The sequence below is a fragment of the Lissotriton vulgaris genome, chromosome 12 (assembly GCF_964263255.1).
Source record: "Lissotriton vulgaris chromosome 12, aLisVul1.2, whole genome shotgun sequence".
NCBI classification, from domain to species: Eukaryota; Metazoa; Chordata; class Amphibia; order Caudata; family Salamandridae; genus Lissotriton; species Lissotriton vulgaris.
In genome coordinates this window covers 778931958-778955928 of record NC_141700.1, presented here as the reverse complement: position 1 = coordinate 778955928, position 23971 = coordinate 778931958, and the positions used below count along the sequence as shown (strand labels likewise).

Sequence of the window (23971 nt, the reverse complement as noted above, 5' to 3'; positions counted from 1 at the left end):
CCTTTGGGATCTCACATGTGTCTGAAGATAAGGGTACAGGTTCTATTGGAAAAAAATCATTAAGAAAAAATATAACAAATGTAAGTGGATAATCAAAGAAAACATTTTCCATGACTGCATAAAGCCATTCTTCACTGAGTTCTTCCTGCCCCCATGCTGGACTCCACATTGATGCACCCACAACCCAGAGTCTCAGCTGGTCTCTCCAGCCTCCACAATGTTTAATCACCCTATGACCCCACATCACCCAGGAAATCCGAGCTGAGCCGTGCCCAGACACTCACCTGTAGTACAAAGGCCCCGCAATCACTGTCATTATTCTGTCTTGCTACGTTCTGTGGACAAACAAAAAAAACAGATCAGTCTAGAGTAGGAACCAAAGTGTATAAAAAAATATTTATGGGAAAGACCGGTCACCAACTCATCAAGTAAACTGTATGCCAACTATCTAGACGGTGTGAATGAATCTTGTGCTGCTGCCTGCATGGTGACTGATAAAGGGTTGCTCTTCTTTAGTGAGTCCTACATCTTTATGTGAGGTGTGTGTAAGAAACTGGCTCTATATATACTACACCAAAATGAGGTATAGTGTGTATAGAGTCCAAGTGTCCCCGGAGGTAGGCAGAGGTTAAAGTTAGATAGACCTACATAGACAAGTAACATGTTTGCATACTTGAGCTCGTTTTTTTCTCTTCTCCAACAGGTGTTCACCACGTATCCCTGTAGTTCCCACAACAAATAATACACAGGTATACTGTTGGTTGTTTTGTTCCTAATATTCTGTTATTCATTTTGTTTTGTGATAGTTTTCACTCACTTAGTTCTGCAGTGGTAACAACTAGGTCCCAAAGAAAGCCATAACCAATTCTTGATCAAGATTGGCTGAAACATGTAGACCTTCCCAACATTCTTCACCAGCGCACTCATACATTTATTTAGACCCCGCTCTTATTGCTTTCAACTCTTGACACCACGGGATACTTAATAAATTCAATTTTCTCCTGGTAGTCAATTTTAAGTCACTTTTTTCATACACTGTACCACGTACTGTCACCACACTGTTTCATGCTCCATCGATCTTAGGAGATCTAGCCCCCGGATCATACTAAAAGATCCGAGAGCTCCTCCTTTACACTAGCAAGGAGTTGTAGCTCCTTGGCTGCACTAGGTTGCAGCCAAGAGGAGATCCCAAATGATGAAGCATGACACCTCAGTGGGTGATGGGATTCAGTCCTCTTAAATAAGACTTCCCCCAATGTTTGGTTTCCTGTTGGTTTGCGCGGTTTACTCGTCTGTTTATATATAATTCTTCTAGGGACCCACGGATTCTATGTTATTCATAAAGTTAGTTAGAACCTTACTCGCTTTTTGTGGTAGAGTGGTCGAGCAGTAAGGCAGTATCAGAGGACAGTGTTAAGCATTCGATGTACACACTCCGTCAGATGAATTCACATACTCAAGAACTGAACTCTAGGCCAATTGTTTTTGTAAAGAAATATACTGTTAATTTTCAGAAACAAGCAAGCCTGGCACAGGTAAGCATTAAATACTTTTCAGTAATAAGCTACTGGATATAGAACAGTTTGAAAATGCAATAGAAATTTTAATTTGATTTACAGGGGAGCAGTAGTATGCAACACTTCGCAAATACAGTCCATTGAAATGAATAGGCTTTTACTGTAAATTGCAGGCAAGTTACTTTTCTAACTCCGTGCTGGATACCTAGATTCAGCACTGGGATATTTCCTGCAAACAGACAAGTTCACACGTTTTGGTTATTTGTGCGATTTTTAAAGTATATTTTTCGATTTCAAAACTCCACATTTGGAAACTTTTGGGAGAAAAAGTGTCAATGTTATCCTATGGAGGGATAACAGGTTAACTGTTCTCAGGTAAGTAATCGACTGAGTTAAGGTTCTGGGGTTAGTCTCAGGGGTCCTCCAGGGTCAGTGGTGCACTGTTGCACCATCAGCGGCACTAAGGCAGCCGGGTGCAGAGTGTTGAGGCCCAATGTTATCCAATGGGGGATAGGGGCCTCTGGTTGGTGGCTGCTGGCAAGCAAACCACTGGGTTGTGGAAGCAAAGCTCCTAGGGTTAAGGTCAGGGCAAATGGGGAAACTAAGTAGCACAAAAGGTGCACCCTCAGCGGCACTGGGGCAGCCGGGTACAGAGTGCTGTTTTGGCGTCTGGCACCCTGTTTTCTATGGAGAACCTCTGGTTTGCTTTTGAAAAGAATTTTGCACCAGGTTCAGTGCTGGATAAGATTATTAAAGCAAATTTACTTTAGGCCACCAAACTGATATATACACACAATACAACTAATATAGAAAAATATATTTTATTTTTTCTTCTTATTTTCTTCTTTCACCGTATTTCAAGATAGAAAATTTAGAAATATACTAATTACATATAATTCATTCTTTTCATACAATTTAAACTTCAAACATGATTATTCATCCTTAAGCCACAGATTATTAGATGAAAAAATGATTATACATGTTAGAACCACTGATTGTCATATTGTGAAATAACCTATGAAGATCCGGGTCTTCAGTTGTTCTAACTAACCTCTGATTTGCAAAAGCACTGCAGGCAGGGAGACTAAGGATTTCTGGGTGCGACCACCACTTGGGAGACATAAGTTGGGAAGTTAAGGGTTGGCTAGGCACTTTCTGTTGGGGCAAACAAGGCCATGGGGTGTCGGGTGCAGGGGTGCCTTTTGGGGTCGATCTTCTTACCAGCTCCTGGTCTTGGTTAGAGGGGCATTCTGGATTTAGGCTGCAGGCGTTGGCTGGAGGCAGGTCAGGGGGTCGCTGGATCTCGGGTCAGGATCGCTGGGTTGACCTTGTGATATTTTTCCGCTCTGGCAGGGTTCGGCGGGTGCAGAGTGGGCTGGATTCGCGGTGCCAGGCCGGAGCCAGAATTTGAAGTTTGAACAAGTCCGGTGTTCACTGGAGATTCAGTCTTTGAAGTGAAGGCAGGCAGGCAGGTCCTCCAGAGTTTTTGAGGTTGCTGGCTGCAGGATGACCAGGATTTTTCAGGAGCAGGTTCGAGGGAGGGGGAGGGGGGGGGGGGGGGGACAGGCCTGTATGGCTGGGGCAAGTCAGTGGGCGTTGTCCTCTTGTTAGCTCTGCACAGCTCTTCGGTCCTTCTTCTCTTCTTTTCTTGTTGTTTCTGGATCTTAGGAAGCAAGGTTCAGGGCGACTCCTAAATACTACATTTAGGGGCGTTACATGTAGGTAAAGGGCAGGGACCAATGGGTCCTTTCCCTGGGGTGGGTAGACCCATTATTCTGCCACTCCTCAGTGGCAGGGGGGCAGGAGCCTGTCCCTGGTTGGCTGGGTCCCCCCCATCCTCAAGATGGCAGAGACTCGAGGTTGTGCCTCACCTCGCCTCCCCCACCTGAGGGGTGAAGTTGACAGAGGGGGGAACACCCCTCTTCCTCACTTGTTTTTCCCGCCGGTTCTCCCACCAAAAGTGGGGGGTAGAACCAGTGGGGACCGGTTGCTGAAAGCATCAAATGGGCTGGAGAGGCTCACAAAGGAGGCATGCTTTTGAAATTTCTCCTATGTGAACCCTGCCCATCCTGGGGGTGGAGGCTTGGCACCTTGTCCCAGAATGTGCATTGTTTCAGGGCCCGAGAGCAACAGCTCTCGACCCAGGGGTCCAGAAACATGTCTGGTGGTGGCAGTCTAGGCAGCCACTCAGTCAGTTCATTAGAAGTTGGTCGAGTTTCAGGGGGCATCTCTAAGATGCCCCCTGTTGTACATTTTACATTAAATCTCACACTGGCATCAATGTGGGTTTAATGTGCTGAGAAGTTTAACACCAAGCTTCCCAGTCTTCAGTGTAGCCATTATGGTGCTGTGGAGTTCGTAATGACAAACTCCCAGCACCATATACTCTTAATGGCAGCACTGTACTTACAGTGCCCAGGAATAGGCCTGGGTACTCTAGGGGTACAGGGCTCATGCACCTGTACCCTCACCACTGGCATAGGGCACCCAGCTATCGGGGTGACTGATGTATGCCAGGGCAGTGGTTTGTGGACATGGCACACAGGGGTGTGTGCCATGTCGACCTTCACTTTGTTCTGCAGCAAGACACACAGCCTGCAAAGGCAGTGTGAGTGTCAGGGTACAGGGCCTCCAAGGGTGGCACAATAAGTGCTGCAGCCCTTGGAGGCCTTCTCTGGCCACAGTGTCCTGGGTACCTGTGGTATCATTTACCAGGGGCTGACATGTGGCCAGAGCTGCCAATTGGGTTTAGGCTTCAATTCAGTTTTAGGGAAGGAACATAGGCTCTGAGGGCCTGATTACCAGGGGCCCAGGGCACACTCCAAGAACATCAGCAATTTAGCAAAAAGTGGGGGCATACCATGCAAGAAAGAGGGCACTTTCTCACAACTACTGAACACACAACTATTCTCAAACGTAGACTTGTTTGAGTCTAAACACAGACATACTCGTGATAATACCACCAACTTGGTAATCCACATAATTGCAGGCTCCAGTGTTTACACATTTTACTTAATGAAGGAGAAACAGTGCTGATTACTTAAAAATAGCATTTATATTCGGATTATGAAATGAATTTTGCATCAACATTTTTGACTGCAGTTAAAACAGCTGTTCTGAAGGAACTTTCATTGGCTCTGGTGAAACGCTTAATTGTGGTGTCTCCTGTTCCGGGTTTAGAGGCAGTCACCAAGGGCAGCGTTCCAAACACGAAAGCCTTGTAACCTAGAAGGATCCAGTGGGCTTTCTCCTTGACTGCTACTGATGTAGATTATGGTTTTGCCCTACTTTACAAAGACAATACCTCCAGTATGAACAATACTCTGTCTAGTGAAATATTGTCACTAGATTAAAATGATTTTATAATCTATACTGATGGTGCAGCCCGCGGATGGTAATAAGCCCAAGCACTCTGCTGCATGTGCTGCAGTAAAAGGTGTCATGAAAGAACGTATTTCAGGCACAAAAAAAGCACTGAAAACGTAGTTGACTGCACTGCTCAACTGGCTAATTTGGCCCTGGCTTTGCAGATTACGAATTCAGAATTCCCCACATTTAGTGTTTGATTCATATTACTGCGTCCAGGCCTTTATTGGTAATTTACCTTATTGACACTTACAGAGATTGGCAGATTCTAGAGGAAAGGCTATCTAGCATACGCTTTTATGGGGCAAGGGGGCTGCACTTAAGGATGCTTTGTCACTGGATCATGTAATTCAAACATTGAGTCATCAACGCATTACAAGTTGCAGGGAATTCATTGGCTGATGAAGCAACCAAAGCGGCTGTTTAGATTTTTTGTGGCTGCGATTACTAGTTCACATACAAGGATTGATGATAACCTAATGGCTGCGATCACTGCTTCGGCTAGTGGCGATCCCTTACCTAAAGGCGATTCTGCAAAATACTCCGATCTATTGAGTCCTCAAAATATCCCCTTAGTTCACATTCCCAGGGTAGGTGATCGAGTGATACCCAACCAGGACCGCAGTGTCTCTAGAGAATTGTGCACTATTTGGGGTTATCAGGACCAATTAGATTCACCCTACCTGTCCTTTTACTCAGTCAACACAAGAATCTAAAACTCCATATCATCCTCTTTTGCGATTGTGAATAATTTAATAGTAGTTAATTTCCTGATGGCCTAAAACCAGAGTCAAAACAGTCATCATACTGGGTATTACAGGCAGTAAAATACAGATTAAATGTGTAGGGGCACCTGCTACCAGCTCAAAATAGGCAAATGAATAAGACCATGTTGGCACACCTTCGAGGAACAGAATTCCCATCTGCAGTGTTACAACCTTTTTCCTCTCCCAGAGGCTGAAAGTGAGTGAATTGCAGGTTATGGGGTCAAGCAACACTCTGGTTAGTAGCAAACAGCCACCTGAAACCTAGACTAAAAACTGCATGATGAAGCAACAAACAGTTAATTATGGACCTCAAGCAAAAGTGCATAAGTCCAGGTCATACCACCTTACAAGATCCAAACTCACCTAGTGTAAATGCAGTTGCAGGGCCACTTACCATTTTGAAATAACCTTTCCAACCACTGAAGAAGTCCTGTCTGTCCTTCTTTACTGCTTCTGCTTGGAGGTACTTGGCAATGTGCTGAAAGACGGAGGAAACCTTTTAGCTTATTTTACATACACAATCAAGATGGGGGACTGTCTTCCTCCATCCTACAGCCTCAAAACATAGAACGTAAGGGAAAAAGTTACTTACCTGTAACGAGGATCTCAGACATTGATATCTGTCAGATTCACATGCTTGAAGAACAAGTTATTTACCTTCGGTAACAATGTATCTGTAAGAGACATATTAGTTATAGATACCTTACCTTAGAATGACCCCCATCAGACTGGATCCGGAGAATTTTTCTTCAGCAATATACCTGCGTGTCGGTAGGTGGCGTTGGTCGACTCCGTGTCAGGCATAGGCGTTGCCGGAATGACGTTGCGGTGGCTACTTAGACTTCGCCCCTCCACGCAGACGTCAGTTCTGACACGACTTTCCACACCAGAAGCGCAAAGCCATGAAAGACACTAACCACTGGTGCGCCATACGAGGGCCCTGCAAGAGAGTCCCTATCCCTAGAAGTAGGTTTGCAGAGCGGGTGGATTGGTGGGGCGGTAAAGAATCTATAACTAATTTATGTTTCTTACAGATACATAGTTACTGAAGGTAAGTAACTTGTTCATCTTAACAGAGACTATTAGTTACAAATTCCTTAACTTAGAGTAGATACCCCAGCAAAACCATCCCCTAGAGGAGGGTCTGCGAACCAAGTTCACACCAGAAAGTCCGGGAGGACAGAACAGGTAAAGTAGCAGTTCCTCCGGACTGGACTATCCAGGCAGTAATGTCTGGTGAACGTTTGCATAGAAGCCCACATGGCCGCCTGGCAGATATCCAGGATTGGAACTCCACGTGACAAAGCAATGGTTGCTGCCGTAGCTCTAGTGGAATGAGCTCGCAGGTCCCCTGGAGGTTCCTTTTTAGCCAAAGCGTAACAAATCTTTATACAAAGGACTACCCATCGAGAGATTGTACGCTTTTGCACAGCCAGACTTTTTTTTGACACCCACATAGCCAACAAAGAGTTGATCCTCCACTCAGAAATCCTTTGTGCGGTCAAGGTATTTCACCAACTGCTTTTAAAAAAACCTTGTAAAATTGTTATTCTTGTGATTTTAAAAAGGAGCTCACCTGTTGAAAGCGCCCTCATCACGCGCCGACACAGCCCTCCTCACCCCTCCCTGAGACAGCGGTCCGCGCTGAGACAGGGAACGCCCTAAGCGCTAGCCACGCCCACTGCGAGGCCACGCCCACCCTCAAGGACTACAAATACGCTGGTTTTAAGCGTTCGCTATTCACTTGTACTTATCCTCTGAGGCGGAAGCCGGAGGACTGTTATTTCACCAACTGCTTTTAAAAAACCTTGTAAAATTGTTATTCTTGTGATTTTAAAAAGGAGCTCACCTGTTGAAAGCGCCCACATCACGCGCCGACACAGCCCTCCTCACCCCTCCCTGAGACAGCGTTCCGCGCTGAGACAGGGAACGCCCTAAGCGCTAGCCACGCCCACTGCGAGGCCACGCCCACCCTCAAGGACTACAAATGTGCCGGCCATACCAGCGCAGCGGTCGAGCGCAGCGGGAGCGCCGTTTGCGCGCCGAAGGCGCGCCTAAGGTAAGCCCGTCTGCACCCGTCCGCGCACGACCGGGCCTAGGGCCAGCCCCCATGCCGGATCCTACCGCCATTAGGAGACTCTACTCTCGGCGAGATCTCCTTAGCCTCAGACCCTCGAAAAACAATAACTGTCATGACATACATGACCCAAATGTCCCCTTCGTCGGCTGTAACATCTGCAAACCTGGAAACCTACTCCTTCCCAGGTTGGCCGTCCCTCTCCCGGGCCTCAAATTAGCGACACTTAACTGTAGATCGCTCCCCAAACACGCCCTACACATTAACCACTTAATTGTCGACCACGACCTGGATATACTATTTCTCACCGAAACCTGGATCACTAGCCATTCTAACGCCGACATAGTCGCGGCCCTCCCCCCGGGCTTTCTCATCATGTCCCAACCCCGCCCTATAGGTCGAGGTGGTGGGATAGCCATCATCCACCGAGACTACTTCACCTGCCGCTCTACAGAGATCCAGAGTAAGGAGTCGGAGAGCTGTCTGTTCACACTGACGCTCTCGCCGACCTATTCCCTATCAGGCCTTCTGGTCTACAGACCCCCTGGTCATTTCGGCCCTTTTTCCACCGCTTTCTTGGAATCCGTCTCTTCCCTGGCCTACCAAACTTCCAACTTCCTGATTACAGGGGACCTCAACATTCATTTCGATGACCCAACAGACACCGGGTCGTCCGATTTAATCAGTGAACTTGGCGCCCTCGGCTTCTCCCTGACTAACTCAGGAGCCACGCATGCGAAAGGTCACCTACTCGACCCTGTACTCTCGAACATCCCTTCCCTCCAGTTCACCAATTCCATCCCCCTCCCGTGGACAGACCACTTCCTGGTCTTGACCCATCTCCCGGGGGCCTTCAAGAAACCCCACAACCCTCCAACCTTCAACAAGGATAGATCCTGGGCCAGACTTTCGACTGACAACTGGGCCTTGGCGCTTGACGCTTCTACCCCCACTCTTGCAATCGACTCCACCACGGCGGACACTCAGGTCAGAGACTGGATCTCCTCCTCCCTTGACAGCCTCATCCCCATCAAAAACCGAGAGGTGAAAAACAAAACCAAGGGCCATGCCCCCTGGTACAATTCTGATCTTAGAGCCCTGCGCAAAGTGTGTAAAAAGGCTGAGAGAGCCTGGAGGAAAGATTGGCTCCACAGCAACAAGGATACTTATCGCAATGCGGTTAGACAATACAAGACTGCCTTGAAATCCGCGAAATCACTATTCTACGACAACAGAATAAAAACCTCGACCAACTCAGCCAAAGAATCCTACCAGATTGTCAAAGAATTACTAAACATCCCTACAGCACCTCCCCCTCACTCCCCCGCCACAGACAGAAGCAAGGATCTAGCAAAATACTTTGACTCTAAAATTCTACGGATACTGGACTCCCTTCCTACCATCAGCCCTCCCATCCTGGACACAGCGGATGAAAACAATGGCCCACAGCTGAAAACTTTCAGAGCAGTTTCCCTCCCCGAGGTGATGGCCACGCTTGATAAAATGAAAAGTGGCTCCCCCCTGGACCCAGCCCCGGTTAGATTCCTAAAAAAGGTGTCCTCCACCATAGCCCCCACCATCAGGGACCTGATCAACTCTTCCCTAGCTAGTGGAACGGTTCCCCCCAACTGGAAGAACGCAGTCGTGAAGGCTTTGCTGAAAAAGCCCCAACTAAACCCGGACGACATGTCCAATTACAGACCGATCTCACTGCTCCCCTGCATCAGTAAGATGGCTGAAAAACTAGTCAACTTACAGCTATCCCAATTTCTCGAAACCCACAACATCTGCGCCAATCCCAAACTGGGTTTCGACCCGGCCATGGCACGGACACCGCACTCCTCGCTGTCATCGAGGAGGCAAGGTGTATCCTAGACTCAGGGGGATCAGTGGCAGTGATCCTCCTGGATCTTAGCGCCGCTTTCGATACGGTGGATCACCGTGTCCTGTTACACCGCCTGGCCAAGGCAGGAATTGTGGGTACGGCGCGAGCATGGATCGAATCCTTCCTCTCCCATCGATCCTTTCAGGTGTGGGACGGCAACTCCCGGTCAGATCCTCTTCCACTGAAGAACGGAGTTCCCCAGGGGTCGTCGCTCAGCCCAACCCTTTTCAATGTCTATATGGCGCCCCTGGAAGACGTAGTGGCCCCCTACGGTATAAAAATAATTAACTACGCTGACGACACCCAACTTGTCGTATCCCTGTCCCACCTGGATATCCATCCGGACAGTTTGCTCCACTGTCTCCAGGACATTCATACCTGGATGTGTGACTCGGCCTTGAAGCTGAACGGCGCAAAGACCGAGATCATGCTCCTAGGCAATAAACGGACGACCTTGCCGCCTACGTCCTGGCCCGACACCTTCGGTGAAATCCCCTCTCCTAAAAATGAAATCAAGACTCTAGGAGTTTGGTTAGAACCGGACCTCACCATGAAAACGCAGGCAACCAAGACAGCAGGCACCTGTTTCGGTCTACTGCGGTCGGTCCGCAAGATCCTGCCTCTTCTCCCCCTCCCATCCAGGAAACTACTTGTCCAGGGCCTTGTCTTGGCACGGCTCGATTACAGCAATGCCATTTATCTGGGGGCCCCTGAGTACACCTTGGCCAAACTCCAACGTACCCAGAATGCGGCGGCCAGGCTCATCATGAACCTCTCCCCTTGAGTGTCGGCTAAGCCCGCCCTCAAAGCCCTACACTGGCTCCCTGTTCGCCAGAGAGTAGAGTTCAAGGCCCTATGTACCACCCACAAGCTCATGAATGGAGCTGGCCCTGACGCGCTTAAACATATGGTTACCCCATACAAAGCCTCAAGATCCCTTCGCTCCGACGCCGAACATCTTGCTACGGTGCCCAAATTCAAGAAGGCTCGTTCCGGCGGACGCCGCTTCTCGGTCAAAGCCTCCACAGCCTGGAACCTACTCCCCCTCAGCCTACGTCTGGAACCCTCCCACATAGTGTTCCGTAGGAAACTTAAAACATTCCTGTTTCCCAATTAAAACACTCCCTCCTCCCCCCTCTGGATATCGACAGGTTTAATAGCGCGGGGATGCCTACGGGTCACCAGGTGCTCTAGAAATCGCGAAAATAAATAAATAAATAGGTAGAAAGACAGCACACGTTTCTAGTCCAGACGGAGTCTCTCCTCCTCCTTGGAAGGGCGCAGGATAAGGTGGGCAGAGTAACAGCCTGCCCGATGTGAAAGGGAGTGACAACTTTAGGCAGGAACGAGGGTCTCGTTCGAAGCACCATTCTGGCCGGACTGAGAAGAAAGGGGGTTTAGAAGAAAGAGCCTGAAGCTCACTCACTCAGCGAGCAGAGGTGATGGCAACAAGAAATCAGTCTTGAGAGGGAGGAGCCTGAGGGGACACCTATGAAGAGGCTCGAAGGGAGCGCACATAAGGTAAATCAAGACAAGGTTCAAGTCCCACTGAGGCATTATGAAAGGAGATGGAGGAAAGATGAATAATGCCTTTAAAGAACAGACTTACAATAGGGGACTTGAACAAAGAGGGCTGATCTGGTAGCCAAAGAAAAGCAGAAATGGCTGCCAGGTAGCCTTTAAGAGTGCCCAGAGCAGAGCCCGGGTGGGCCCAAGAAAGAAAGAACAGAAGAGACTCAGAAAGAAGGGCAGAAAGAGGATCCACAGCCTTTGCTGTGCACCATGCCACAAGCTTGTTCCATCACCAGGCCCGCATGTGCCATATGGGATGATCCACCAGCAGGATGCATGAGGCCATGAGGCCTGGCAGCCTCATTTTCACCAAAACCCGGGACAATGGCTGAAACATCGGTACCATAGCCCGAATATCCCAGACTCGCTGCTCAGGAATAGGCCCAAAACTAAACTGTGTCCTGAACAGCTTTGATGAAACAGACCGACAGAGTGAGTCAGTTGTGACTTCGGCGCGTTGATAGGGAACCCCAGCTAATACAGGAGGTCCACCGTAGTCTGGAGGTGGGGGACGACAGCCTGGGGTGAGGTCAACTTCAACAGCCAGTTGTCGAGATCGGGGAAGACTGTAACCCCCTGATCTGCGCAGATGAGCTGCGACCACCGCCATCACCTTCGTGAATATCTGAGGGGCACTGCTAAGGCAGTAGGGGGACACGGGGAACTGAAATTGCTCGTGGCCTACCATGACTCATAGGTAATGGCTATGGGCTGGCAGGACGGGAATATGAAAATTGGCATTCTGCAAGTCCAACGCCACCATACAGTCTTCAGGGTCGAGGGCAGACAGGACCGGAGCCAAGGTTAGCACTTTGAACTTCTCCTTCTGGAGGAAGCGGTTGAGGGCCTTGAAGTCTAGGATAGGACGCAAGCCTTTGCACCAGAAACTAGCAGGAATAGCCACCACAACCTATTTCTGGCGCTGGGACCCTCTCGATAGCTCCCTTGGCCAAGAGAGATGGGATTTCCTGGCGGAGAAGAGCCAAATGATCCTCCGACATGCGATGGAAAGACTGTGGCATGGAGGAAGGGCTTGTCTCAAAGAGGAGGGAGAAGCCCCTTCGGACTATCTGCAAAACCCACCTGTCCGACGTGATGGATTGCCAGTAGGAGAATTGATGGCGGATCCTGCCACCCATTGGGAGCGGGAAGAAGAGGGGTGGATTTGCCCACCCGCTGGTTCCCAGTCCCGCGTCGCTGGGTCCCATGTCTGCAGCCACGCAGAGGATGGGCAGCTTGCGCGGGCCAGTGGCTGGACTGGGTCGGAAGTGGTGTGGTGCCCCTTCCGTAGCCACGAAAGGCAGACTGTGGTGAACAGGACGACGCAGCGAGGCCCAAGGATCTGGCCGTTGCCCGAGAAGCCTTAACTTGCTCGAACGACGAGTCTGCCTTGTCACCAAAAAGGTGACTGCCATCGAAGGGAATGTCCAGCATGGTTGACTGGACATCCCCCGAAAAACCAGACTTCCTCAACCAGGCGTAGTGCCGAAGAGCTACCGACGTGGCAATCGCTATGCCCAGAGTCTCGGCTGTAATTATCCAAGCAGATTGTGAATTTTGTTGCATCTCTCCCATCCACCACTGCCTGGGGAGAATGGTCCGAGCCTCCTCCGAGCACTAAGCCAGCAGCACTTGCGCAACCATATCCCTGACTGTATGGGTATAGCGGCCCAAGAGGCATGCAGTATACACGGACCGCAGCGCCAAGCTGGAAGAGAACATACGCTTCCCAAGATGATCAAGCTTCTTGGATTCCATATGCGGGGGTGGGAAGGGAATGCACCCCTGGAAGAGGAGGCATAGATCACCAAGTTCTCAGGGGAAGGGTGTTGAGAGATGAAAATGCGATCTCCCAGAGCCGGGCGGTGGGTAACTGTCAGTTCCACAGGAGCCTCTGTGCTAGGTTTGGACCAAGTGCCCAGAAGGACGTCCGTGAGGGCTTCACTGAATAATAATCCACATTTGTAAAGCACACAATCACCCGTGAGGGTCTCTAGGCGCTGGGGGCCGTCGGGAAAATTAAGCAAGCTATTGCCCAGAGTCACATTGTGCTGGGCTAATCTGGGCTAATCTGCCATCGGGGATCGAGCCGTGATCCTCAGATTCCAGAGTCAGTCGCCCTAGCCGGGGCGCCACAAGGGCAAGAGTGGTTCAGAGGAAGTTGCAGCACCTCTGGCAGGAGATTAGTTCTGACTGCCTCTATATGGAGCTCCAGGCCCAATGCCTCGGCTACCCTACGCACCACTATTGCATAGGACGCTCCCTCCTCTGTAGCCACGGTAGGGGGAGAAAGCATCCCAAGGTCTGGGGAGGTATCCAGACCACTGATGTCACCCAATTCCTCTCTCCAGTCCGATCTGTTAAAGGGTCCAGCGACCCCCCCAGTCATCATCACCACCCTCAGGGCGATAGGGTACACCTGAGATAAACAAGAGAACATAAGTACCCTCCGGTGTCTGATTTGAAGTCGGCCGACGTCGTTCTGGCTTCGGGTCCATCTCTAGGATGAGGATGCATACTTTCGGCGGGGGGTGTTGCCGGCATTGGTGCCGGGAAAGGTCAAGTAAGGTCGACTGGCGTCGATCTAGATCCAGGCCCATATCTAAGGGGATCCTGCGGCGCCAGAGCCACAGGCATCGAAGGCCCAGAGCCCCCCAACCAGCTCTGCAGGGCCCGAAGACGCACCAGGGGAGTCAGGTTGCCCAAACACACGATGGAGGGCTTTGTACAACGTACGAAGCTGGGCAGGGGACATTCCGGCTCCCGGAAATGAGGGGTAGCACGGAGTCGTCCCAGAATCAGGCGCCGGAGACTTCGAGTGACGATGCTTCAGGTCCAGCGTCGCGTCAGCCGACCGACGGGGCGAAGACAAAGAGCAACAGTTCTTCACCTTCTTCTTGCACTTCATCACCGGATGAGTGTGAAGACTTGGACTGGCCCTGGTCTCGAGACCTTCCCCTTGAGCGAGACCGGAAGCGACGAAGGGCTGCCTGCCAGATCTCTAAAAGCTTTCGGGACCGCTCCCGCACAGACTTCGAATTCGTGGCCCGACAGTCTGAGCAAGACTTCGGGTCGTGGTTGCTCTCCAGGCACCAGAGGCACATGAGGTGCGGATCCGTAACGGACATCAGTTTTTGACAGGAGTCACAAAGCTTAAATCCGGTCTGACTATGGGATATCCCTTGCACACCAGAAGTTGGAGACTCACAAAAAGACATCGACAAAAGTTTAGTCAAAGAATAACTAAGGGGTAAGCTCTCTCTGGATCTGTGCTAGGCTGGCGCGGAAAAATAAAAAACTAGCGGCATCTAAGTAGGCACCGTAATGTTACCCTGGCAACCACGATGCAGACGACGGACGCGGAGTCTACCGGCGCCACCAACTGACACGCAGCGGCATTGCTGAAGAAAAATTCTCCAGATCCAATCTGACGCCTGAGGGTAATTCTAAGGTAAGGAATCTATAACTAATAGTCTTTCAGATTTATTCCCTGTAGCCAGACTGGAACAATGTTAGTTCAGCAATGAAAGGATTACATTTCAGAACACTGAATTTCATAGATCTTTTGTAACCTATCCACATCATTATAGATGATCGACATCATTATAGATGATCCATATCCTGGACATGTTCACCTACTTAGAAAATTTTTGCATTTATGTTTTTTCTCTGTAGCAAACATGTCCCTATTGGGAGAGCCCCAGCTCCAAAACAAACAGATGCATCCAATTCCATTTTCTGGACATCTCTAAACTGTCTGCTCAGACGATCTGCACTTCATTGTGCAATCCTAGGACTTGTTCTGCTGATCGGTCTAAAATATACCCAACTACCTTGTCCACAATTTGTAGGCTTCCTATGACCACGCAAGTGAACGAGTCTCTACCTGTTTCAATACGTAAAGCATTGTCGTGGTTTCTGTAGACACACTGGGAGGGTAGATTTTGCACTATGAGCAAAAATGCTATTAAGGCCAACCTCACTACTCTTAGTTCCACAATATTTATGAGCAACTGACCTTCCTCTTTTGTCCATTAAGATGTGCACCGCATCCTGGGGTAATGTAGCCAAAGTAAGAAAAAGCTTAGATTTTATTGGGTTCTGTAGCTGTCCTTTGAAGATCAACATTTGAGTGCTGGTTTCTTAGTTGGTGTTAATATCACAGAATCATCCCAGTCTGAGATCTGCTGCCACTGATTGGTTTGTTTTTCCTATACAATTCATGCGTAAGCGACAAGGAGTCAATAGTAAAATGCATGAAGATGTTACTAGACCGGCAGGTCGAGTAACTTTAATAATCTGCTCAACCCAATTGTAAAGCACTTGACCCATAAACTGGCCCAAAATGTGCGATCATTAGTGAGAGAATGGGGTTTTGTTTTAGTACCTCTACCAAACTTTTTGCCTGGCTTTTGATTCAACTTGGACTGTAGAGTATTTGGTCCCTGCTGTCCAGGTTTCCAGTACCAGTGTTTTCCTTCAAAACATGTCCCAGATTGGTACTTCTGCCCCCCTGTAAGTATCTAGTAAGTGATACCCTGGGTGCCTAGGGCCTGGAGGCTGAAGTGTTCACTGGGACCATTCCACTTCCCCTGCAGCTGGCCTGCCCCTGTGAGGTGAAAGAATGACCAAGTCGACCTAACACGCTGCCAGTGTGCCATGCCTGCTAGCACTGCTTAAGATAAAGGTAAGTCAGCCCTCTAGTATTCCTTGCCAGCTCTAAGGTAGGGTGCACTGTATCCCACATGTGGGCATATCGGCATGAGCAGACATGCCCCTTCAGTAGTAGGGTCTATTCCCCAATATTGTAAGTGAAAGGAATGCAATAGAGTACATGGGCTGGGAACTTGACAACGTTCGTTCCACAGCACGATGAGCGCTTCACTGAACCCAGAAGAGTTTGGTACCAAACAGTTCCTTGTAATAAATCCACACTGATGCCAGTGTGATATATTTAGGCTTTCCTGTTTTCAGTTTCTATTTTTGGTAAATTCTGGTGGTGTTTTTTAGGGTTTTCCAGTGATTTCAATACCTCAAAAAAACAGTGCTTTTCAGTGGTTACTCATTTTTGCACCATAAAAAACAACTGAAACAGTGTTTTACCGTTGTTTATGGAACACTTTGCTTTTATTATTGCTTGCTTTCTTCATTGATGCATGGTATATAGACAATCTATGTACAGTGTATATGAGGTCCAAATACATTTTTATAAGTCGAAGGTTAAGTCAGCACTTTCAGATATTTGCCTAAAAAGGGAGGCTCTGCATTCACACCTCTCGAACTGGGGGGTACAGAGAGACCTTTTTGGAAATGAGAGATTTCTGGGGGAGTTGGGCGTTGTAGGCAAGGCAGGCAGTTCTCATAGTTCATTTAGAATCAATGTGTTGTCATTTGAAGTGAGAGCTGGGTGACATGTTCATGGTTTTGGGCACTCCTCACAAATCATGTAGCATGATGGCACGGCTCCAAATAAAGCTAGGCTGGTTTTCACTGCTATTTTTTCCCCCTCAGATTTAAATAGTGCTAACTCGACCTGAAGGTATTGAAGCGCTTCACATGAGCACCTGTTGCGTTACACAAGGGCACATTCATTTTTGTTAGGGATGGGTAGATTACGTGATTTGCCCAGAATCACAGGATGTAGAGCGTCATTGCCGAGATTCGAACCCCGTTCGTCAGATTTGAGGTCCACCACTCTAACCATAAGACTACATCCTCTCCTGTTATTTTCAAGGTTTATGGAAGAGTGTATGATTTAAGTGTTTCAGTTTGTAAAGTTGAAATCTTGCCATTGCAGCAACGCACTGATTACAAAAACATGTTTTGTAAAAGAATGATAACTGGTTTGTTGTTTCAGCCGTAGGTGCCTATCAACATGATCAGTTAAATACAACTGAAGAGTACCAGCAAAATGCGAGCAGAAAGAAGCACTACTATAAATCAAACTCCTGCTCCACTCATCTACCCCAGCCCCTGCCTGCTGGACATCCACACCACTCACGGCGTGAAGGATGGCCGGGTGCTCAGAGAAAGACAATTTCATCTTTATTAGTGTGCGATTTCTCCTTAGTAATAAGCACACTTCAAATAATTAGCGTGCTGTACGTAATGCACAAGTTACTTACCTGCGGTAAAGATATATCTAAGAAACAGTTAGTATTAGATTCCTTACCTTACAATATCCCCAGGCGTCAGCCTGGATCCTGACATTTTTGTGTAACAGTACCCCTGCGCGTCAGTAGGCGTCGTCTGCGGCTCCGGGATGACGTCGCAGGAGTACTTCGACACCGCCCTCGCGCACCGACGTCAGTTCTTATACACAGCTTTTCCGCGCCAGAAACGCAGAGCCATGATAAAAACCAACACTGGTGCCAAGAAACTAGGGCCCTGAAAGGGGATGACCTTAACCCTAGATTTCGGTTCGCAGAACGGGGAGGATGGGTGGGGCGGTAAGGAATCTAATACTAACTACTGTTTCTTACAGATATATTGTTACCGAAGGTAAGTAACTTGTGCATCTGAAAGAAACATGTTAGTATTAGATTCCTTACCTTAGAATAGATACCCCAGCAATACCAACCCCGGTGGTGGGTCTGCGAACCAATAATCCCACCAGAAAGTCCTGGAGAACGGAACGGCCAAAAAAGCCATCTCTCCGGACTTGGCTGTCCAGGCAGTAGTGTCTAGCGAACGTGTGCAGCGAGGCCCATGTAGCTACCTGACAGATGTCCTGCAAGGGGACTCCCCGACCCAGGGCATTAGTAACTGCCGTGGCCAGAGTGGAATGGGCACGCAGCCCCACAGGAGGCTCCTTTTTAGCCAGTTTATAACAAGCCTTGATGCACAAGATGACCCATTGGGAAATGGTCAGTTTGTGCACCGCCTGTCTTAGCGCCCACGTAACCAACAAAGAGTTGGTCATCCACCCGGAACTGGCGTGTGCGATACAGATAGTATGAGAGGGCACGTGTTGGGTCTAGACGGTGGAGTCTCTCTTCCTCTTTCGAGGGATGCAGAGGCGGAGAGAAGGTGGGCAAGGTGATGGACTGCCCGATGTGGAAGGCTGTGACTACCTTGGGCAGGAAAGAGGGTCGCGTCCGCAACACAACTTTGTCCTGATGGACTGAAAGGAACGGAGGTTTTGAAGTAAGGGCCTGGAGCTCACTCACTCTCCTGGCAGAGGTGATGGCAACCAGGAATGCAGTTTTAAGGGTAAGTAGACGAAGAGGACAGTTATGAAGTGGCTCCCACTGAGGCATCACGAAAGGAACAGGAGGGAACATATGAGTGATTCCCTTCAAGAACCTATTTACAACTGGGGACTTTAACAAAGAGGGCTGATCAGGTAGCCTTAAGAAGGCGGAAATGGCAGAGAGGTAGCCCTTGATAGTGCCCAGAGCAGAGCCCTGCTGGGCAAGGGAAAGAAGAAAGAGGAGAACCTCAGAAAGAGGGGTAGAAAGGGGATCCGCAGCCTTTGCTGTGCACCATGCCACAAATTTGTTCTACCTGCAGGCTTATACCGATTTTGTGGAGGGACGCCTGGCTGCCAGAACATCACCACAGACTTCAGGAGGCAAGTCAAATGGCCTCAACTGTTGCCGCTCAATCTCCACGCATGGAGGTGGAGGCTGGACAGGTTCGGGTGGAGGACTGTCCCCTGCTGCTGCGACAGAAGGTCCTCCTGAAGAGGCAGACAAAATCGGGGGATCGACTGACACATGCTGAGTAGCTCGGGATACCAGTCTCTTCGAGCCCAGTCCAGAGCCACAAGGATGACTTGCGCACGGTCGCGCCTGCTCTTCAGCACTTGGGCAGAAGTGGTATAGGCGGAAAGGCGTACAATAGACCGCAACTCCACGCGTGACGAAAAGAGTCTCCGAGCGAGTGCCGCCTTGGAAAGTCCAACGTGCAGAACTGATGACATTGCACGTTCTCGTCTGTGGCGAATAGATCTAACCAAGGCTCTCCCCACTGCTGAAAGACCTTGTGCCACGTCAGATAGATCTAACCAAGGCTCTCCCCACTGCTGAAAGAGACCTTGTGCCACGTCAGAGTTCAGACGCCATTCATGATCAATCATGCAGACGGCCGAGTTCGTCCGCCCTGGCGTTCAGGGAACCTGCCGGGTGTTGAATCACCAGGGTCACACCCTGATGTTTCAGCCACTGCCAGAGGCGCAGAGCCTCCTGGCGTAAGGTCCACAACCCTATCCCGCCCTGTATGTTGGAGTACCACATGGCGGTGGTGTTGTCCGTGAACACCTGCACTACACTCCCCCGGACAGAGAGGAGGAATGCCTTCAGTGCAAGCCGGATCGCTCGCAGCTCCAGAAGGTTGATGTGGAGCCGGGACTCTGCCGGAGACCAGAGGCTTCTGATCTCCGCCTCTCCCATGTGGCCCCCCCCAGCCCAGGAGGGACGCGTCAGTCACAACTGCGTGCTCCGGTTGGGGTAGGGAGAGGGATCTGCCGCGGACCCAATCGCGGTCCGTGATCCACCACTGCAACTGTCTTGCAGTGCCCTCCGAGATCAAGACATGGTCAGACAAGTTGCCCTGATGCTGGGCCTACTGAAACTTCATATCCCACTGCAGAGCCCGCATCCGCCACCTGCCGTGATGCAACAGAAGAATGCAGGAGGCAATCAGCCCCAGAAGCTGCAGCGTCAACCTGATCGAGACAGAGGATAACTGCTGAAAGATCGGAATCAGAGTCTGAATATCCAGAACCCACTGTTCGGGAGGATAAACCCGAAACTGCGCCGAGTTGAGAACCACTCCGATGAAGAGAAGCTTTTGAGAGGGACACAGGTACAACTTCTGCACATTGATTGAGAACCCCAGCAGGTGCAGGAGGTCGGCCTTAGTCTGGAGGTGGCTGGCGACTGTCTGGGGTGAGCCCACCTTCAACAACCAGTCGTCGCGGTAGGGGAAGACTGAAACTCCTAACCTGCGCAGATGAGCTCCTACCACCGCCATCACCTTCGTGAACACCCGTGGGGCGCTGGTAAGGCCGAAGGGGAGCACAGTAAACTGAAAGTGCACGTGGCCTACCGTGAACCGCAGGTAGCACCGGTGGGCCGGCAGGATGGGGATGTGGAAATAGGCATCCTGCAAGCTTAACGCTACCATCCAGTCGCCCGGGTCTATGGCAGCTAAGACCTGAGCCAAAGTCAGCATCTGGACCATCTCTGTCCGGAGGAAGCAGTTGACGTTCCGCAGGTCCAAGATAGGCCCCCTTTGCCCTTCTTGGGAACCAGAAAGTACTGGGGTAGTGGGAGTAACAACCACACCCTACTTCTGGCCCAGAAACGCGCTCGATGGCCCGCTTGGCTTAGAGGGCCATAACTTCCTCTTGCAGAATTTGCAAGTGATCCCCCGACAAGCGGTGGTACTGCTGTGGCATGGCTGGAGGGGTCGCCTCGAAGGGGAGGGAGTAGCCCCTTCGGACGATTTGCAGCACCCACCTGTCCGATGTGATGGAGCGCCAGTGGAGGAGGTGATGGCGAACCCTGCCCCCCACTGGCGTCAAATGGGCCTGAAAGCTCAGACTAGGAAAGCTTTGAGGCGGATGCTGCGGGGGTGGATGTGGACTGGCCGCGCCGCTGTCCCCTGTTACCGCCGCAACGGTAACCACGCCCGCCGCGCTCTGAATGGTAGTCTGCGGCCCGTGGCTGGCAGGACGTGTGGGGGCGCCCCTTCCGTGGCCACGAAAGGAGCGCTGGGCGGAAGATTGCTGGCACAGACCGACAGGCCCAAGGACTTGGCATTGGCCCTGGAGTCCTTAAAGCGTTCCAGCGCACTATCTGCCTTGCCACCGAAGAGGTGGCTCCAATCAAACGGCATGTCCATAAGTGTGTTCTGGACATCAGCCGAGAAGTTGGCGGGCCTCAGCCAGGCGTGGCGGCGAACCGCCACAGACGTGGAAATCGCTCTCCCCAGCGAGTCCGTGGTATCCAGTCCACATCGTATGGCGCTGCGTATCGTCCCTCTGCGAGGGCTTGAGCGAGCTTCACCCAGGCTCCCTCCGGGCACTCCGGCAGCACGGCCGCAACCGTAACCCACAGGGAGTGGGTGAAACGGCCCAAGAGGCACAGGGTTTTGACCGACCGCAACCCCAAACTAAGGGAGGAGAACATCTTCTTGCCATATTTCTCATACCTTCTGGATTCCTGATCTGGAGGTGCAGTCGGAAATGCGGATCGGGAAGTAGAACCCTGGATAACCAGGCTCTCGGGGGTGGGGTAGGTGGACAAAAAACTAGGGTCGTCCGGAGAAGGGCGGTGGCGCCTAGCGACGTTCCTATCTACAGGAGGACCTATAGTGGGCCTGGACCAAGTGCCCAACCTGACGTTCGCGAGAGCCTCACTGAACGGCAGTAGAGGCTCAGGAGAGCTTCCCTGCGGTTTAATGACCTCTTTGAAGATGTTACACCTCACTGTTGCGATGGGGAGCTCAAGAGCCAAGGCCTTGGCCGCCCTCATCAGCACCACACTATAAGTAGCCTCCTCCTCCGTAGCCACGGTAGGAGGGGAGACATAACCAGTGTCTGTGGAGGTATCCAGGCCACTGGCCTCCCCTAGTTCCTGTGTGCAGTCCTGAAATGACTGGCACTCACGTGCCAGAGGGTCCTCAGACCCCACCCAGCCTCCCTCGTCATCCATCTCCTGATATTCAGGGTTAAAGGATGGACCCAGATCCTCGAAGAATTCCTCTTTGGCCGGCGACGAATGCGGCGTCTAGCAACGCAGCTCGCCGTCGGATCAGGACCGAGGGTTGGACCAGGGGCGCCTGGGGTGACACTCTAGGAGTCGACGCTGGCGGGGTCGTAAGGTCGACCAGCGGCGACCTGGATCCAGATCCAGGCCTTGCGGCGTCAGGACCGAAGTCGCCGGGGCCGAAGCACCCGACCCGCTTGGGCTTCCAGTCTGGGCCGCATGGCACGAAGGCGCCGCGGAACCAGACGGAGGAGTGAGCGATCTCATAGCCATGAGGAAGGCATCGATCTCCTCCGGCGTTGCGTTCTGCCCAGGGACCGGCAGGTATAGAGCAGGCCGCGATGCCTGCGGCTCCGGCGGGGCCGTGTGGGCGGTGTCACCTGAACCCCCGGCCGCGTCGTGTGAGCGTCGGGGGGAGTCAGAAGAGCATTGTCGCTTCTTCGACTTCTTGTGCCTCTTACCTGAGGACTTGGAGCCCGACGAGTGGTGTCGACTCGTTGAGCTGTGATGACTCTGGCCCCGCGACCGGTCCCTCGACCTCCTTCCAGACCGGGACCTCGAACGGCGCGGGCCGACAGCCAGAGCTCGAGGCGCTTGCGGGACCGCTCCCGCCTAGCCTTCGACGTCAAGGCCCGACAGTCGGGGCACGATTTGTCATCATGGTCAGGCCCCAGGCAATGTAGGCACCAGCGATGCGGGTCGGTAACTGACATCAGTCGGTTGCAGTCGGCACAGGTCTTGAACCCAGGCATCCCTACCGGCACCGATGGAGTCGGACTACTTGAAACGGATCGAAAAAGCTTAGTCAAAAAGTGACTAAAGGGTACCACTTTCTCCGGACCTGTGCTTGCTGGCACCAAAAAAAGAACAGAAGTGAACGCGTGAGGGCAGCGTCTAAGTACTCTGGCAACATCATCCGGACGCCAACGACGGACGCGGAGCCGCAGACGACGCCTACCGACACTTGGGGGTACTGCTACGCAAAAATTTCCGGATCCAGACGGACGCCTGGGGATATTCTAAGGTAAGGAATCTAATACTAACCTGTTTCTTTCAGATAATGAAATTATGGAAATGCCAGACACTTATTCAAATAAGTCACCAATACCGAATTTTAAACTAAATAGACCTGTGGTTTTGGAGCCATGAGAGAATGCCTTCCTGAACGAACAACATACTTTGAATGGTTACGAGTGAATTAGCTCAAATAGTAATTAAAGATGGAAACGTACCCCTGTACTTGTTACGTAGACACAAGGCTCAAAGAAAATATGCTCTCAAAGAGAGAGTAGGCGGGCAGCTATTTGAAGGGGAGGGTGTCTTGATGGATTCTGCCAAGTAACAAGACCTGGTTTACAGTTTTATCTAATCTAGATGTCCTGCGTCTGTCGTTGCACCAGTTACAGACACTGAACTGGTCTTGGCCGGTCAAAATAGCCTTTTTAGTTTGGTTTTAACAAAACAATTATTTGTTTTTTTAGCAAAACAATCACTTTCATAATAAAGTTGGTGATGAATATAATGTAGCTTTTGGATTTGACCGAGTGTGTTATTGACAGTTACGCAGACGTTTGTGTAGGGACTTTTAATTGACTAATATTGGCTCTGTGTTTTTTACATGGAGAGGCGCCCGTGGGCAAAAGAATATGACGCGAGAGGGAGAAAATATGTTGTCTTATTTCTTAATGAAATGTCACGGTCATTTTAGTTTAGTATGTGTATCGCAGACAGTATTGTCGTTTCAAAGAGGAATTATATTCTATTTATGGGCCTGTGTATTAAATGAAACTTTTTTCAACTAGGTGAAGTTTTATGGGTTTCATTTTTTTTTTTTGCATTTTCCACCATTTACTCTTATCAAAAATAGTTGATTCTTCTTGCAAAAACGGAATGAGGGTGTGGGTAAAGTACAGACTCCACATATACATCACATTGTTATTCTTCCTATGGCTTTAACCCTTCCTCCCACCAGAAACAAAATACCACATTCACAGAAATGACAAGGGTATACTACAAAATAGATGGTGGTGCCATCCCATCTGTATCCTAATATTAAACCTGCAGTTTATAGA

General features: G+C 50.3%; 1 protein-coding gene across 2 annotated transcripts in view; it reads right to left on the bottom strand.

The window, feature by feature from the left end:
- SENP3 (SUMO specific peptidase 3) overlaps window positions 1-23971 on the bottom strand; it is a 120675-nt gene that overhangs the window by 6522 nt on the left and 90182 nt on the right. For both annotated transcript variants that reach the window (XM_086946141.1, XM_086946142.1), the window contains exons 9-10: window positions 6045-6128; window positions 285-335 (exon numbers count right to left, since the gene is read on the bottom strand). In XM_086946141.1, coding sequence (XP_086802267.1) covers window positions 285-335; window positions 6045-6128 — 135 coding nt within the window. The remainder of the gene's footprint in view (window positions 1-284; window positions 336-6044; window positions 6129-23971) is intronic.